The sequence below is a fragment of the Canis lupus genome, chromosome 29 (genome assembly GCF_048164855.1).
Source record: "Canis lupus baileyi chromosome 29, mCanLup2.hap1, whole genome shotgun sequence".
Lineage (NCBI taxonomy): Eukaryota > Metazoa > Chordata > Mammalia > Carnivora > Canidae > Canis > Canis lupus.
This window is the reverse complement of record NC_132866.1, coordinates 30,611,734-30,628,220: the sequence shown is the minus strand read 5'-3', so window position 1 is coordinate 30,628,220 and position 16,487 is coordinate 30,611,734. Positions and strand designations below refer to the sequence as shown.

The 16,487-nt window shown below is 52.5% G+C and overlaps 1 protein-coding gene across 1 annotated transcript in view; it reads right to left on the bottom strand.

Annotated features, from left to right (window-relative positions):
- Window positions 1-272: 272 nt before the first annotated feature.
- RRP12 (ribosomal RNA processing 12 homolog) overlaps window positions 273-16,487 on the bottom strand; it is a 48,010-nt gene continuing 31,795 nt past the window's right edge. The window contains exons 15-35 of the mRNA XM_072805830.1: window positions 15,367-15,509; window positions 15,030-15,151; window positions 14,021-14,085; window positions 13,770-13,932; window positions 13,186-13,340; window positions 12,877-12,944; window positions 12,230-12,323; window positions 11,507-11,665; window positions 11,301-11,381; window positions 10,973-11,078; window positions 10,634-10,741; window positions 9,651-9,808; window positions 8,156-8,247; window positions 7,799-7,963; window positions 7,502-7,677; window positions 7,144-7,278; window positions 4,758-4,807; window positions 3,224-3,296; window positions 1,713-1,780; window positions 1,361-1,443; window positions 273-787 (exon numbers count right to left, since the gene is read on the bottom strand). Of these exons, the coding sequence (XP_072661931.1) occupies window positions 685-787; window positions 1,361-1,443; window positions 1,713-1,780; window positions 3,224-3,296; window positions 4,758-4,807; window positions 7,144-7,278; window positions 7,502-7,677; window positions 7,799-7,963; window positions 8,156-8,247; window positions 9,651-9,808; window positions 10,634-10,741; window positions 10,973-11,078; window positions 11,301-11,381; window positions 11,507-11,665; window positions 12,230-12,323; window positions 12,877-12,944; window positions 13,186-13,340; window positions 13,770-13,932; window positions 14,021-14,085; window positions 15,030-15,151; window positions 15,367-15,509 (2,367 nt within the window). The 3' untranslated portion in view covers window positions 273-684. The remainder of the gene's footprint in view (window positions 788-1,360; window positions 1,444-1,712; window positions 1,781-3,223; window positions 3,297-4,757; window positions 4,808-7,143; window positions 7,279-7,501; window positions 7,678-7,798; window positions 7,964-8,155; window positions 8,248-9,650; window positions 9,809-10,633; window positions 10,742-10,972; window positions 11,079-11,300; window positions 11,382-11,506; window positions 11,666-12,229; window positions 12,324-12,876; window positions 12,945-13,185; window positions 13,341-13,769; window positions 13,933-14,020; window positions 14,086-15,029; window positions 15,152-15,366; window positions 15,510-16,487) is intronic.

The window sequence follows — 16,487 nt, the reverse complement described above, 5'->3', positions numbered from 1 at the left end:
GCTCTAAGCAACTCTTAGCCTGACCCGCCCCAGCGCATCATTCACTGCCCCTCCTGTGCCTCCAAATGTCACCTTCTGACTGGGGCTGTAAAGTGAAGTCAGGGAGACCTCCTGACACAGGTGGGTGTCCCTGGGCAAGTTCTAGGCCTGACCTAGGGCTACCTGCAGTGCCTTAGACCGGCTGCTGGGACTGGACAAGAAGTGGTCAAGCTACTGTTGTCAATAACTGGACATAGTTCTTGTCCTTGAGGGACAGGTGATAAAACACAGTGTTTCTAGGGACAGTGCATGCTGGTGCATGTTTATTCTACATCTGGTCACAGCAAATCTTATATGCCCAGACCACAGCCAGGCTAAGTGTCACGTGGCTACAAGAGTCTGGAAGAAATGGAAACTGTCTGCTCTGGTGCACATGGCCACTCGGGGAAGAAACACAGCTGGCCTATTTGGAGACAGTGAGGCTATATTCCCATCTCTAGGCTCTAGGGACAGCTCTGAAGGGTGATTCCAGTTTGGCATTTCCAAAATCCTGGGTGCCTCTCTGGAAACCAAGTCCCATCCAACAAGTCATTTTGAGTCCAGGCTGTGACAGAAAAAACCTCGAGCATCTAAAGTTGTGGTCAAAGCAGCGTGGGAGCCACAGAGAGACCTTAGACTGGATCACAGAGCCCTCTGGGGGACCCTTCAGGGCCGACGATCCTTTCTGCGAAGCTTGTGTCCCACCTGGGATCCTCGCTGGGCAGCTTTCACCAGGCCTTTGAACTGTCCCTGCAGCTTCACCTTCTTCCTGCAGGGACAAGGAACAGAAGGGTCACATCTCTGTGTGACATCACAGGTGGTCCCCTCCCCTCCAGCCAATGTTGGATAATGGCTCCCCCAGCATTAGGAGGAACTGAAGAGAAAGGGTGCTGCCTGTCAATGCGCAGCACATGATTTGGGTAGACCATGTGCTACCCTGCTTAAAAGAACAGTTCAGGTCAATAACACTCATGTGTACCAATGACATGAAAATGCACATTAAAAAGTAAAAGTAAGGGTGCCTGGGTGGCTCAGTTGGTTAAGCTTCTGCCTTCAGCTCAGGTCATGATCCCAGGATTTTGGGATTGAGTCCCAAGTCCGGCTCCCTGCTCAGCAAGGAGTCTGCTTCTTTTTCTCCCTCTGCCCCTCCCCCTGACTCAAGTACATGCTCTCCCCTCCTCTCTCTCTAAAAACAAGCAAACAAACAAAACAAAACCAGGAGACACTTGAGCCATTAAGTTGAGACTGTACTGAGAATATGGCCCTCCCCTCTTTGGAGTACTGAGCTCCCCAGCGCCATGCCTACCATCTCAGCCCAACCCTGCATAGCCCAGCACTGTACCTGCGGTTGAGTTTGGTTCTGTTGAGAGGGATGTAAGCATAGGGGTCAGGCCGACCTTTCTTCTTCACATCACCCTTTGCTTTCTGCTCAACCAGAGAAAACAGAATCAGCTAGGAGTACAGGGCTCCCCTTCCTCCCTGCTGACTTAACAGGCCCCCTGTCCTCCCCTTTACTCTGTGCCTTGGTGGCACCCCAGGGTTCCTGTAGCCCTGGAATGCCATCCAACAAAGGTGTGGATTTTAGATGCCAACAAGATCTCAGTGTGGCCTGAGTCTGGCTCAATAAAGGTAATGGGTGGGCACAGCTCCCCTTGTTCTTTCTCAGAGGTTTTGTCCCTACCCACAGCTTTTACCTTGGCCTTGTATTCAGCCCCAGGCGTAGTCTTCTTGGCCACAGGGCGATGGATGCCAGAGCCTCCAGCTAGAGGGGGAACACAAGGGCCATGAATCAGGCAAAGGCAGGGCAGCTTCCTCCCAGGAGAAGGCAATGGGTACCTTCTCTTTGCAGAGCTGCCGGGGAACAGACGAATCAAGGCTAGCAACCTGTCTGTCCCCTACCAAGCAAGGACTTTCCTCAAGAATGTCCAGTGGCTGAATGGCTTAGACCAGTGGGCTCCTCAGGCACACCTGAAGCTGCAAAGACCTATCGATAATCTCTGAGGACATACACCTTCTCCACTAACATAAACCACCCCCCAGTCTCCAAAGCTGAATCTGCTCTGTTCTAGAAGAAAACACAGGCTCTGAAGTCAGACTGACCCACATTCAACTCCCTGTTGAACCATCAACAGCTTTAACCTCGGCAAGTCTCTGAATTTCTGGAGCTTCTGACCTCGTCTGCATAACAAGGTACTTTAGGCTGCTGCTCATTTGGGGCTTTGCACCAACACCGAGGGAGAGAGAAAGCTCTTGTCCCACTATACAGACTCGAAAGCTGTGGTTACAGAAGCCCAGGTACTTCCAAGGTCACTTATCTCCAGTCTGATTTTAACACACTCAGGGATGAATCCTACAATGACTACTCAGGAGGATACTCTGAGATGATCCAGATACCCTCCCCCGCTTTTTTTTTTTTTTACACAGATGGGAAACCAGAAGCTGAGAGGCCACAGGACTGGATCAAGTTAGCCACACAACTAAGAGCAAGCAGTCCTGACCCCGGGCCTCCTCCACATTGTCTGGTTCTGCACCATACCACCTCAGAGCGGAGTAGGTGAACTGGGTGCTGGTCTGTGAGACCACAGAGGGAGAAGCCATAAGGCTCTGTGGCCGGGTTAGGATGTTGTAAGGCTCTGAGGTCACACCAGCTCCTGCGACTGGAACTTTCCACAGAAACCTCTGTACCTCCAGATGCACAGCAGGGGTTGCCCTCAGGGGAAGGAGGCAGAGGTGAGTAACAGATATCTCTCCTGGCCTTGGGCAGCCACTTTGGTATCTACAGCAGCTGCTCTGGGAAAATGAACACCTTAGGGTCCCAGAGACAAATGTGTAGGAGAATCTCCTAGGCAAGCTACCCTCAATACAGCCTCCCCAAACCCAGCCTGACTCAGAACTGGACAAGAGAGGCAGACACCTCCCAGGAAAAAGGGTGGGCTATAAGCCTCAAGGAAGGCCTAGGTGGGTGGGGTAGAGATGAGGTTCAAGGGCTCCTCAAAGGGTGGGGTTCCATGCATAGATCTCCTGACCCCCAGGGCCCGACACTCTCACCCCCTAGCCCTGTCTTGGGTGACATACCAGCCGATCTTTGTCAGTGCTGACTGACTGCAACGGGGTCATGCAAACTCGTGGCTCTGCGTGCAACTCCCCTGTCTAATGCAGGGGATAGAGAACAGATTGTCCCAAGAGAGGAGAGTGGAAGCCTCACCTTGGTACTGAGGCGGCATCTCCAGCTCCTCATCATCAGCCTCCTTCTGATGCTTGAGTTTCTGGTGTTTCTTCTAAAGTGGTGAGCAAAGTTCATTAACAAGGGTATATGAACATCCTCACTAATGTTCACAGTAAAAATAAACAACCTGTGTAGCAGGAAAGGTTCTCTGCCACTCGATCCCCCACTTACAGATGAGAACACCAAGGCTCAGGGAGAATAAGGAACTGTCTAAAATTATACAGCTAGACAGCACAGAGCAAAGTTACAGCCCAGCCCATGACTGCAATCTCACATGGCTGCTTCACATATAACTCCTGTCCCCAGGCTACAAGTGCGTGTCTGGGCATCTTGACCTACGCTTACGTTCCAATTCAGAGGGGACCTCATGCATCGGGGTTTCTCAGACCCTCAGCTACCCTCTGACCCCATAACTCTCTGATCTGGTTTTCACCTAGCTCTCCAAATGGAATTCTGCATGGGTGCAATGCTCTGATAACAAGGTAGCTCCTCAGGCTCAGGGATAGGGCATTTGTGAATATGATGTCAATGAAAGCAGTAATTTGGGGGAAAAGATCACTAGATACCACACTAATGTGCTTGATATGCCTAATTTCATGAAGTCAACCCAATAATTCTACAAGATTTACAGGTGAGGAACTGAGTTTGAAAGTTTAGGTGGAAGCCAGAAAGGGGCCCTAGAACCTGGGTCTTCACTACTAATATTATATCCCTTGCCTAGGCAGCTGTCCTCCAAGGGGGGCACCCAGGAAGGCTAGATGGGTTGGCCACAGTCTGAGAGGACAGAGAGGGAAGACACTGCTCCAAAATGTTTCAGAAGTGCTGTTTGCTGGGCTTGAGAAGGTCAGTCAGGGCTTGGACCCATATTACCCTCGCTGGTTCAGGTGGGGCAGGTGAGAAGCTGCACTCCATCCTGGAAGATACCAAGGGGGTTAAATTCTTGGGCTCAAGAGCCTGGAAGGCCAGGGTTTCAAATCCCTAGTCTGCATCTAATAACATGTGACCTTGGGCAGGCTACTTACTTTCTGTAAGCCCCCTCTGGAAATGGGGTTGATAGAGTCCCCATCACCTTTGAGGATTAGGTGAGGTGACTTGTGGGGCCTTTTGTGCTCCTCAATGGCGGCTGGCCCTGCCCCTGCAGGAACTTGCCCCTTGGAACACAGGCCAGCTGTTGCCTTTGCAACAGCACATGCCCTTGATGGAGAGAGAAAGGGCTTTGCCTTTCTTCTTTCAGCTGGACAACTCTGCTAACATGGAAGCATCAGGTGCTTCAGAGCCCCCTCCCACACCCCACAGAGCAGTCACCCATTACACTGTGTCCTGGACATGCACACCACACCCTCTGGGACTGCCTGCTACGCACAACTTCAAGGCTCTCCTATGTATTCAGGAAACAGGGCAGGTGGGTATGTGTGGCAGCAGAGTGGGCAGGGGTTAGGGAAAGATGGCTGAGAAGCTATCACCCAAGGCTTTGAACTGAACGCACAGCCCCCCCATCAGATGAAGTACTCACACTCCTGACACCCATGTCTTCATTCAGGTCAGCCATCTCTTCATCTTCCCCTGGAACCAAACGGAAGAAAGATCCGTGAGCATGCAGGGAGCACCTGTTTTCCCAAAGCCCACACAAATTTCATCCTGCCTCCTCCTGGCTCACCAGGCTGACAGAGCTGGCAACTCCAGCTCCAGAAAACCTGTGTCCTTCTGTGGGAGACAAGACCCCGGAACACTGACTAACCCCTTTCCCATCCTAGGCCCCAGGGAGACAGCCCCCCAAGGAAGTGGTGATCCCACTTCTGAGATAAACATAGCTTTTTTTGAGACCTTAAGAAAGCCCTGGGTTTTCTAGGGAGTCAGGTATGCCCCAGCCCCACATACACTCTGCTTTGCTGGGAATAGCCTCGTTCTCCCACTTAAGAATCTGTTTTTGCCCTGTATGTGCTGAATGCTGTGAGGGAATGAGCCAAAGAAGTATGAACCAAGGAAATGCACAGACAACCCAAGTAAAAATAGATAAAATGGACTATTGCAAAATTTTAGAACTTCCGTGTGTCAGGGGACACAACTGACTAAAAAGGCACTCTATAGGATGAATGAGAGAATGTTACCTTCAAACCATACAGGTGATAAAGGGCTGATACGCAGACTGTGTGAAGGCCTCTCACAAGTCAACAACAGAAAACAAACATCTCAATTAAAACAAGCCAAAAGGAATTCTGCCCACATGCTGCCACATGGAGGACCCTTGCACACACCACGGAGTGACATAAGCTGATCACAATCATTCCTGGATTCATTCATTCATGAGGCACCTGGATTCGTACTCAAATTCAAAGTATTAGAGAGATTCTGGGATGGTGATTGTTGTGGGCTGGGGGCGGGCAGTAATAAGGAGTTGTTTAACAAAGAGTTTCAGTCTTGTAGATGAAGAGTTGTGGAGACTGGCTATACGACAATGTGAACGTACTGAATACCAGTCCACAGAACACTCAAAAATGGTTAACATGCTAAATTTTATATTATGTGTACTTTCTCACAATTTTTTTAAAAAAGCTATCAGTTTGAAAGTATGAAACTGACCAGCTAGGGGAGAAGATAAACTCAAGGGAAGTCAATCAACAAGCAAATAAAGGGACGCCCGGGTAGCTCAGTGGTTGAGTCCCTGCCTTTGGCCCAGGGTGTGATCCTGGAGACCAGGGATCGAGTCCCACATTGCGCTCCCTGGATGGAGCCTGCTCCTCTCTCTGCCTCTCTCTGTCTCTGTCTCTCATGAATGAATAAATAAAATCTTTAAGAAAAACAAGCAAATAATGTCACAAGACAATCTGGGACGAAGTGCCCCAGACTTGCCAGAAGGCTGAGGGCCATGGAAAGACCACAGAAAAGCACTTGGGCTGGATCCTAAAGAGCAGGAGGCAGAAGGAGAAGGGAGGAATATTCTCAGCACCAAGGACATATGGGCAAGAAGGGCTCAAGGAGACTAGAAAGTATAAAGAGAGGAGAGGGAACAGCCGCATGACCAGATCAGGAAACAGTGTAGTCACCTTTACACCAAACACAAGACATGGCTGTTCTGGTTACCCACTTCATCTACAACCATGTTTTTTTTTTTTGTTTTTTTGTTTTTGTTTTTGTTTTTTTTTTTTTAAGTAGGTATTGGTATTATGCCCATTTTGGAGTAAGGATATTAAGGCACAGAGAGGTTAGTGATTGTCCCCTGTCACACAGCAGGTAAGCTGAGTGCAGGGAGTGCCATGAGAACACGGGTCAGGAGGCTGCAGTGAGTCAAGAGTCCAGGGATCATGGCAGGAGGAACCCCCAAAAAAGAGGAAGGTGGATAAATTTTAGAAGATTGAGGCTTTCTGATCCAATGGATGACACAGGGGAAGGGGAGCAGGAAATACTCCACGGGACCCGGAGACTTCATGCTGGAGTGGCTCCTGGACTGCAGGAGACAATACAGTCAGGAAAGGGGCAGGCTTTTAGTCTGGGTCTTTCTACCTGTAAATGAACTTCAGGGCCTCAGCTGAGTTTACATTAACAACAACAACAACAAAAAGGAGAAGAGTGAGAACAGGAAAAAAAAAAAAAAAGAGGCAACAAAGTGTGTCACACATACTTAAAAGGAAGTACAGTGTTTTGAAAGTTTGGTTTGAATTATATGTATTGTATAATTGGCTGGATTGCAATGGAAAGATTTCTTAATGTGGTCAAAAAAGTTTGAGAAACTCAAAAAGTTTGAGGAAGCTGCCTTAGCTCCAAGCTCCTTGTATGTTTTTACCTGTGCTCCCCCAACAAGTGGTCACTGAATGAATGAGCAAACGAACAATGAGTGAATGAATGAATGAGTGTGACCCTGCTCCAGCCAGAGCTGTTCCTGGAATGGATGGTGGCCCCACCTTTAGCTCCTTCTTCTTCCTCCATCTTGGCCACAGCAGCATCGTCCTCCTCCTCCCGGATGATGAGGCGGCCATCGGCGCTCACCTTGAAGCCGTGGTCCCTCTTCTTGCCCCGGTTGGGCCCAGGCCGTGTGGCTGGCATGGCAGAGTCGGGCAGTGAGGAGGTGGCAGGTCCGTTCTAACCCACCCACAGTCTCACCCTAACCAACAAGCCCAGGTCTGTGCCCGGGACGGGAGCCTGCAGCACAATGATGTGCGCATGTGGTGGTGGGAGGTGCCCGCTGGCCTCTGTGGCAGTCACCCCTAACCCCTGAACAAGGCTGTTCTTGGACTCACATGCCAGCCACTTCTTGCTTACCTAGGACTCGCTGGGCCACCTTAGGGTCCAGGAAGTTGAGAGGCTCATCCTCGCCACCCTCCTTTAGCCACGCCTGGCTCCTCTGTCGAGCTAGCCTCCGGTGCTCCTTGGCCTGGCTCCTTTCTTCCTCATCCTCCTCATCCTCTTCCTCTGAGTCAGCCAAAATCTCCTCAATGCTAAGGACAGAGAAGTCAGAAATCAGGGTGTTCCCAGGAGAGCCACGGGCAGCTGAGCATGACCTGGGCAGGCTGCGGGTTGAGGGAGACTGGGTCCCTAGGACCCTACCCCGGGTCTTACCTGTCACCTTTGCCCTGGGCAGGTTCTTCCTCCTCTTCCTGCTCTTCCTCCTCCATGGCAGCCTGGTTCAGGGCACGGTGCCTCTTGGCTCGGGCCTCGGCTTTCCGAATGTTTACCAGGACTCTGTGGTACTCCTCAGGCAGCAGCCCCTTTACCAGCTCAAACCTGAGGGGCAGCGAGGGGCTGGTGAGGCACACTGGCCACAGAGAGCTACCCAGAAGGAAGAGGATTCAGCTGGGGCTCTTACAGCCACAGGGGACAGACTCAGATCCCCCAGCCCAGCCCCTTCTCTGCAGGCTCTGGAAGCGCCTCAACTCCTCCCTTGCCAGCCCCACTCAGTCCAGCCACCCCACAGACCCGAACTTGCGGATGAACTTGGTGAACAGGTTCCGAAGCTTCAGGCGGAAGTGCCGCCGCATGTCGTCGGAAAGCTTCCCGATGGCTTCCATCTGCCAGGCAGAGCACCGAGGGTTCAGGGGCGCCCTCCACCCTGTCTGCCCTCTCACTGTGCAGACCAGGCACACAGGACCATCAGGCCCAGTGAAGGGGTGAGGGTCACAGCAACCCTGTTCCTGGCCCATCCCTTGGACCAACTGTACTTCCACAACCTGAGTGACACTCCACCTTTTCCCTAAAGCCTCCTTTATGACAATCCACAACTACCCTACCGAGATTGCAGCTTGAGAGTCTTCTCAACACTGTGTGGCATCTCACCTGTATTATGTCACTGACTCCTTAGGAAAACACCATTAGGCAGATCGATCATGACCCCCAGTTTACAGATGAGGAAACTGACGTACAAAGCATTCAGAGGCTGCTACGTGGCCAGGGGCAGCATTCAGCCCTGGACTTTGATTCCATGGCCCATACTGGGCCCCAACACCACCAGGTTTCTCTGGGTTCCACATGTCCCTTCCACCACCCTGTGTTAATCTCAGGCTTGACTATTCTCACACCTTTTTCAGGCCTGGCTGGGACCCAGAAACGGGTAGCAGATCTCACTATCTGTAGTGTCTTCAAACAGGGCTAGGGACATAGGGCTCCATCAATCCTTTGAAAAGCTTTTATAAATTCTCGGAACCCTATGACAGACCACTGCTCTAGCCCTCCTCATCTTTGGTCCCCGGTGAGGCGGCAGGCTTGGAAGGGCAGGGGCAAGCTACCTTGTCCCCCACCTGCCCTTTCCTGCCTTGACACAAGGCCAGATACGAAGAGAGGCAAGGGGGACCTGGAGGTCTGATGTGACCCAACCCAGCTGGAAGGGAAACACTGAGGCAAGTGGATGTAGTGGTGGGACAGACTCAGCCACCGGCATACCCTGTGCTCAGCTGAGGGGCCAGGGAGCCAATACCAGGTGGGTCTTCAGGCCCTTCTGCACCCAGCAGGGGTGTTTGGAGGAGCCTCCTCAAACTCAGAAGGTCAAAATGCAAGAGGGGAAAAAGAGAGCAAGATGAGGGGCCCAGCTGGGGGAGAGCCCTGAGGGTCAGTTCTGAGCTTTGGGTTCTGGTCCTAGGGCTGCTCTCACTAGCAGTGTGACCTGGAGACGTCTCTGGCCTCAGTTTCTCCATCTGTAAAACAAAGGGTGGCCCTGCCTACTGGCCTTTGCCCTACAGAGCCCTTGCTTCTCTGGAGTGGAAAGGGGCAGGTCACAAGAGGCAGCCTGGCACCGTGTACATTCCTCACTCCCACTGGGGAGGCAGGAGTCCTTTCCAAGGCTCCTATATGACCTGTTACACAGGCTAGTGTTCAGATAAACAAATGTTTGGAACTTGCTGGCCTCAAAGTTCACTAGGTCCATGCTGGCAGACCAGAGGCCATGTGGCTGCCCCCTGAGGGGTAGGGGGGCACTTACCACCAGTTGCACATGCTTGGCCAGGTGTACCACATCCATGACAACTACTGCCACCTTGATGAAGCCCAGTGCTGATTTGACCACATCGCGGGTACGGGAAGCCAAGAGCAAGCACACATTCTCCAGCAGCTGCTCTACCGTGCTGGTCCCCATGAGACCTGGGGGTGACCAGAGGGCCACTGTCAGACCCAAGATCCCTGCCAGGTCACATGAGTTGGAACTAATATTTGGGGGACTTCTATGTGCCCAGCACAGTCCTAGTCATTCCCCCAAAGAGTAGAGCCAACCTGTGAGGAAGTACTGTTTTAGAAGTAAGAAACTGAGGTTCTAAGATGTTTATACACTTGCTCAAGGTCTCCCATGGTTGGTAAGATGCAGAACCAGGACTAACCACCCGGGTGTGGGACCTGACCTCCTCTAATCCATTCTGACAGTGGCACGCAGGGCAGCTGCAGGTGGGCAGGAAAGATGACAGGGCAGCAGAGGGGACGGGAGGCAGTCAGACTTGGTTTCAGCTCTTTCTCCTCCCTAAAGGAAGGTGGTAGCTACCTTCTTCTGGAAGTGACCTTGTTCTGACCTTCTGGCCATTTGCCTGCCCTGAGGGTTGCAGTTCCCTAGGTTTCTGTTTTTTTCTTTTTTTAATTAATTAATTTATTTATTTATGATAGTCACAGAGAGAGAGAGAGAGAGGCAGAGACATAGGCAGAGGGAGAAGCAGGCTCCATGCACCGGGAGCCCGACGTGGGATTCGATCCCGGGTCTCCAGGATTGCGCCCTGGGCCAAAGGCAGGTGACAAACCGCTGCGCCACCCAGGGATCCCTTTTTTTTTTCTGTTTTTTTCTTTTTTTAATTAATTAATTTATTTATTTATGATAGTCACAGAGAGAGAGAGAGAGAGGCAGAGACATAGGCAGAGGGAGAAGCAGGCTCCATGCACCGGGAGCCCGACGAGTTCCCTAGGTTTCAAGGAAGAAGCATTTACCTTTAAACTCAAACAGGAGATGGGTCAAGGCCAGGATGCTGCAGCTGACCATAGTCACAGCACCCACAAGGCCAGGGTAGATCAGGATGAGATAGCGTTGCAGGGCCTCTGGGAGGGTGAGACAAGGACAGTCACACACACTAGGGCACAACCACTCTGCATGCTGCACCTGGGGGCCCCCCAGGGAAGGGGATTCTGGCCAGAGAGGAGTAGCCTGCCCCAACTCGAGAGTCAGGCAGCTCTCCCCACCTTTTTGCTTTGGCCAGTGGTTTGGAGGGGTGTCTCCCCAAGGCCTGTGAGCAGACCATCTACCCCAGCCCCATGTCACCCACACCTCACCTTCTTGGTTTGGGCCAAACCGAAGGAAAGCATGGCCCATCTCCACCAGCAGGGCAAACGCGTTCTTCCGAGCACCCACCGACACCTCCTTGGTACACAGGATCACCTGCCCAGACAACCCCTTGAACTGTGCTCGAGCTGGCCACCATGGGAATGGTTGGTGGCCTGAGGCAAAAGAGGGTAGGGAGGAGCACCTGCGCTCCCAGGCAGAGAATTGAGGAGCCCCTAACCCCCATACTGCTCTCCCCTGATCCTTCCAGGTCCTCAGAAGCCACACTCCAAGGGAACCCCTTAAAACACACATATACCCCCCCCCAACACCCCTCACCTCTGGGACGAGGGCAGTGATGAACTCCTCATGCTCAGCTGAGAGCTTCTTCACAATATGTATAAGGCACTTCAAACGGGGCTGCAGGGCAATGGGGGAACGGCAGTTAGGACCTGTGCCCCTGAAGTTCCCTGTCTCTATGGCAGTCCTCTCCTTGTGTTGCCCATCCTCCTATGGGCAGAGCATGGCTGCCTTGGAGGCCTCACCCTCTTGGCAGGTGAGGAGGTGCTCCGCAATGAGTCTAGCAGGGTCTTCTTCAGGTCATCCAGGTGGCTCTGCACGAAGCGGGCCCCAGGGCCCTGGGGGCTGGCACACACCTCCTCAAGTACTCGGTAGGCCTTCTTCTGTACTCCATGGGCCTTGCTCTGGGAGGGGGGATGGTGAGGAAGAGGGCCCCAGGGTCCTCCATCCACCCTTGCCCCCTCACACACGCCACTGTCCGAGAGCAGTCACAGAACAGCCACCGTAACTGTGACCAACATGGGAGGGGTCAGGACTAGAGCCTGCCTCTGGAGTTCAAGAGGCCTGAGAGGGCCGGAGGAGCATGGACAGTGAAAGGCTAACTCGGTGCCAGGCAGGGGGTGCTGCAGGGAGGGAAGCCACCACAGCCTCCACTCCACACTGCACTCACAGGCCTCAAAGAACGTTCATCCAGCAGCGCGAACCTGGGCCCCCGGCACACATCAAGGCCCATGTGCCCACTCACCTTTCTAGGTAGAGCACTATCCTCTCCCCCCGCTTCTTTCCCTAACTCCTCACCATTGCAAACGAGCTCTGTGACTCCCTCAGGACAACTCTCCTGAGGTTAGGTTGCCCTTCCCTGGACTTCTGTGTCCTCCTCAATGGTCCAGAGAAGACAGATCCCACCTTTCCAAGAAGCCCCCTACCCCCAGGTGTGGTCACACGGGACTCCAGCCCACATGGCTCACCTCTAGGTAGGGCCGGATGGTGGAGTACAGCTTGCTAATGGCAGCTTCATCTGCGTGAGGAGCCAAGGCCACAACCAGGTCCAAGACAGACAGTCTGCTCAGGGCAAGAGAGCAAGGACAGGCTTAGGGGGCCTGGAGGGGGCATAGACCATCAGTACCTCAGATCTACTGGGTACGGAGGTGGGAGAAGTGCAGTGAGGACATGGGGCCCTGAAGGAGCCTGTGAACAACCACAGGGTGCTTATACCGAATCTAGCTCCCATAAGGTACCAGGTGGGGTTCCAGGCACTTTATGTGTTTTAAAGCCTTTGGTCCTCACAACAAACCTGTTGCAGGTCTATTATCACGCCCATTTTCACAGATAAGGACACAAAGGACATGGAATAGATAAGTAACTTGTCCAAAGTCACATAGCTTGTAACTAGGGGAGCTGGGATTTGAATTGGGGCAGTGTCACCAGGGCCCTCATCCTTCCTAGCAGGCTATAATGCCTCTCCCAGGAAGGAGGAGCCAGTCAGCCTTCAGAGTAGAGCTGGGACGTTCGACATCTCAAGACTTTCCTATAATTCCAGAGAGAACCCACAGGGCTTCTGCTCAACACACCCTCTGGTTCCCTGGGCTGCCCCAACTCAAGTGGGGCATTTTACCTGGTAAAGTCAGAGCCAGCAGAGTCCAGCACCTTCTCACTGGCTTTTTCCAGAAAGCTGTTCACCAACTGGCAGCACCAAGAGGATGAAAAGGAGACAGTTGGTGAAGAAAGAAACATGGAGCAGGAGCAGATCACAGAACTGCACTGCCCCACCCCACTGTCTTTAGAAGCCTCGACCCAGTCGGCGCTGGTATGTGCTGCCCTGTCCCCCAGATGGCAGAGCCCAAGTGAGCCCTGGCCGGTGCGGCCTTTCCAACACACCCAACCCACAGTCACTGACCCAAGAGTGTTCCTCCCGCCAGCTCACCTGAGGGTCTGTAATGGTCAGGTAAGTTTTGACAGTTTCCAGCACAGCCCGGCGAGGGGCTGGGGTGTCCTCGGCTGCAACAGGCTGCCCATATAGGTTGAAGAGGATTGGCAGAAAGTTCTTGGCAAAACGGCTCACCTCCATGCGGTCAGCCTCTGGCAGGAAGACCAAAGTTGGCATAAAAGGGGCAGGAGTCAACCCCACCTCAACAGTTGCTAGGGCTATGGCCCAGAGGCATCCTTTTGGAGGACACGTGACAGGCCCTGGAACCCATGGATTTAGGGCTTCTTGGGGACACTCTATGCTCCTCCATGGCTCTGTCCCGAGGGTCAGCCAAGAGCCAGCCACACGACAAAGTCCTTAATGCTGACCAGACGACACCCAGCAGCTGTCAGCACGGTGGGAGTAAAGAGAGGAAACGGGGCAACTTTTAGTGTCCTACTGACTCCTTGGGTCCCCAGCAGAAGCCCCAGGTCCTTGCACAAGATTAGCTGTGGCTCAGGCAGTGAGGTACAGCAGGCCAGAAGACCTGGGCCACTGCAACCATCCCCCTCCTAGCCCTTGACCCCAGAGCCCACACATACCTGCCTCACAGCCCTTGGTGATGAGGGTGCGCAAGGCTTGGCACACAGTGACTCTCAGGTCTGGACGCTCACTGATGGCCGTGCCCAGTGTCCGTGCCAGCCCTTTGAAGGAGGTGGCTACATCCGTGGGCCTCGTGCAGAATCCAGGCAGGAGGGTCCAGATCTGGGGAGAGGGATGGGAAAGGAGAGTGATGCCTAGCAACTCAGGCCCCTGCACCACCCAACCCACATCCCCCCAACTGATCCCTTACCTGCCACTGGAGCGTATCATAGATCTTGGATTCCACTCTCCTGCCCGCCTGGGCCAGATCCATCGCTGCAGTGTGACACAAGGATACAGTGGGGCCCTGGGCACCCTATGGGCCAGCAGGCCTCATTTTTACCAAAACCAAAAGCCCAATAATGCGGACAGGACTTTGGGTGATTCTTCCCTCCCCACAAACGGAAACATAATACTTGTTCATCCTAAAAAATGTAAAACACCTACATAAAACGGGAAGTAGATGTCTCCTCATAATCTTCCTCCCCCAGGGATACCCACCATCTCTTCTAACTTCTTTACACTTCTTTACATACACACTTTAAAAAGCACAAACAGAACTGTACTATACATATATCATTCTGAAACCTGGTTTTATTTGACAATAAGGTTTCTAAGTGGTAGGCTACATGATATGCATGGTACGTGACCACTGCATTTAATGCTTGCATGGCAATTATTGTTCTGATTTTACTGATGAGGAGCAGATCCAGAGGAGTTGAATCAACTTGCTCGAAGTCACCCAAATGTGGTGTGGCTCAGCTGAGATCTGAATCCAATCTGTTCAATTCACCATCTACTAAACATGCCCATTCCCACAGGTTTCCCTTTCTTCAGAGACCACACCACGGCCCCCAGTGGGGCTTTATCATAACTAAGTTTACCAGAACTCTACTGAGAAACACATACATTGTATCAGGTTTTTATTAGGCACAGCTCTGCATACTTATAAATTGGTGTGTATTTGTCTAACTACCACCCCAGTAGGAGAGGAGGCCATTGTTTGCCTGCCACAGGGCAGGGTCCTGTAAAGGGGATATGCTTGGCTGTGTCTCTAAGCAAAGGGAGGGACAGCCCCCCTGAGGAAGGCACTTGAGCACTAACTGGCCACCTGCTTGGCAGAGGGACACTAGCCAATGTCCTAGGGCTGGGGGTGCTGGACAACGAGCCCTTCCTGATCCCTTCCAGCCAAAGCTCCAGGACTAAGGTGAGGCCCATACCTTTGCTCTTCAGGGTGGTAGCCAGGGGTAAGAAATAAGTGGTGAAGAAACCAAGTCGCGTTTCCCGGACGTGGTCCCGGATGACAGGCAGCAGCCAGCTCCGTGGGAAATCCAGATTCTCCCTGGGAGGAGGGAGGGAAAGCCCAGTGAGAGGGTAGCACATCCAGCAGCACATCACCTGCTAAGCCGAGGAACAGCTCAAGCCTTGCTGTGGCCTCTCCCACTGATTCCCATGTGACACAGAGACTTCACCCCAAAGAGTGAACACCTTGCTGAGAAGGACAAGCTGGCTGACTCCCCTGGGGCTTGTAAAGAAGCCAGCCAGGATCACACTTACTCGGAGCCATCGATTTCCAAAGGCACAGCCTCTAAAACCACCTCAGGACCCATGCTGGCCACCGCAGCCCCCACCGCCTGGTCCAGAGCTGCCGTGTGAGGGAAATGGGGGGAGAGGCGCAGGTCACACAGAGACTGGAGGCACTGGAGCAAAAAGACAAGAGATTACACCAAAGTGTGCTGACAGAGTTAGCACCCACCCCTGAGTCTGGGCCAAAGTCTCTAAGAGGATGAGGTCAGGAGCATCGGCCCAGGTTACGATCTAGGTCAAAGGTCACAAAACAATAACTAAACTTAACCTAGTGAGAAGTCTGACCTCTCCCCCACCACCCAACAATTTTTAAAATTCTGTATGTTAGTAACATGCAAAAACAAGATTTCATATACAAATACAGATTTCCAGTTTATCTTGAGAAATGAGAAACTCTGGCAAAGGCAAATGACAGACTCATGTGTGACAATTAGCAATTTAGCAAACGCTGAGGAGTGGTTGCCCCTCAAGATAGAGCTGTGGCCTCTGGCCCACTACCCCCCAGGACTCCCAGGGCCTCACTTGTAGAAAGCCAAGTTTGTCAATCTAACCTATTAGAGGCCAGGCTTCTTGGGCCTGTTGTCAGGGCAGTTCCTTTCTTCCAACCAGCAGTGGTAGGAGTCAGTGAAAGCCCCATGAGGCTAGGAGCTGCTGCTGTGGGGTCTGGGGCCTGCTTCCCCAGCCAGGGAGGATCCCAAGGGGATCTCTGATTCTTAGATGATTTACTCTGGGTTGCAGTAACCTCTCTGGAACGTAAGGCTGCTTAAAACATTATAATCCCTTATTACGGTGGAGAATTTATAGAATTAAAAAGAAAAAGATGGCAGGTGATGATGAGTCGGTCCCCCTGGTTCCCCATTCAAAGCCATCTGCTGCAGCCAAGACTAGTGAGCAGGTACTGGCAGGGGGGCCAGGGGAGGTCCCACCCCTCTTTTTGTTTCTCCCATGTTGGCTCAAGACACCATCCTGGAGACACAGTACTGGACACCTGCTGTGGGTGCTACTGGGGGTATAATGTGGAGTAAAGTGCAGAGGTAACAAGACACGTGACCTCTCTGGGAGCCCACAGTCCAACAGCCCAATCACCACCT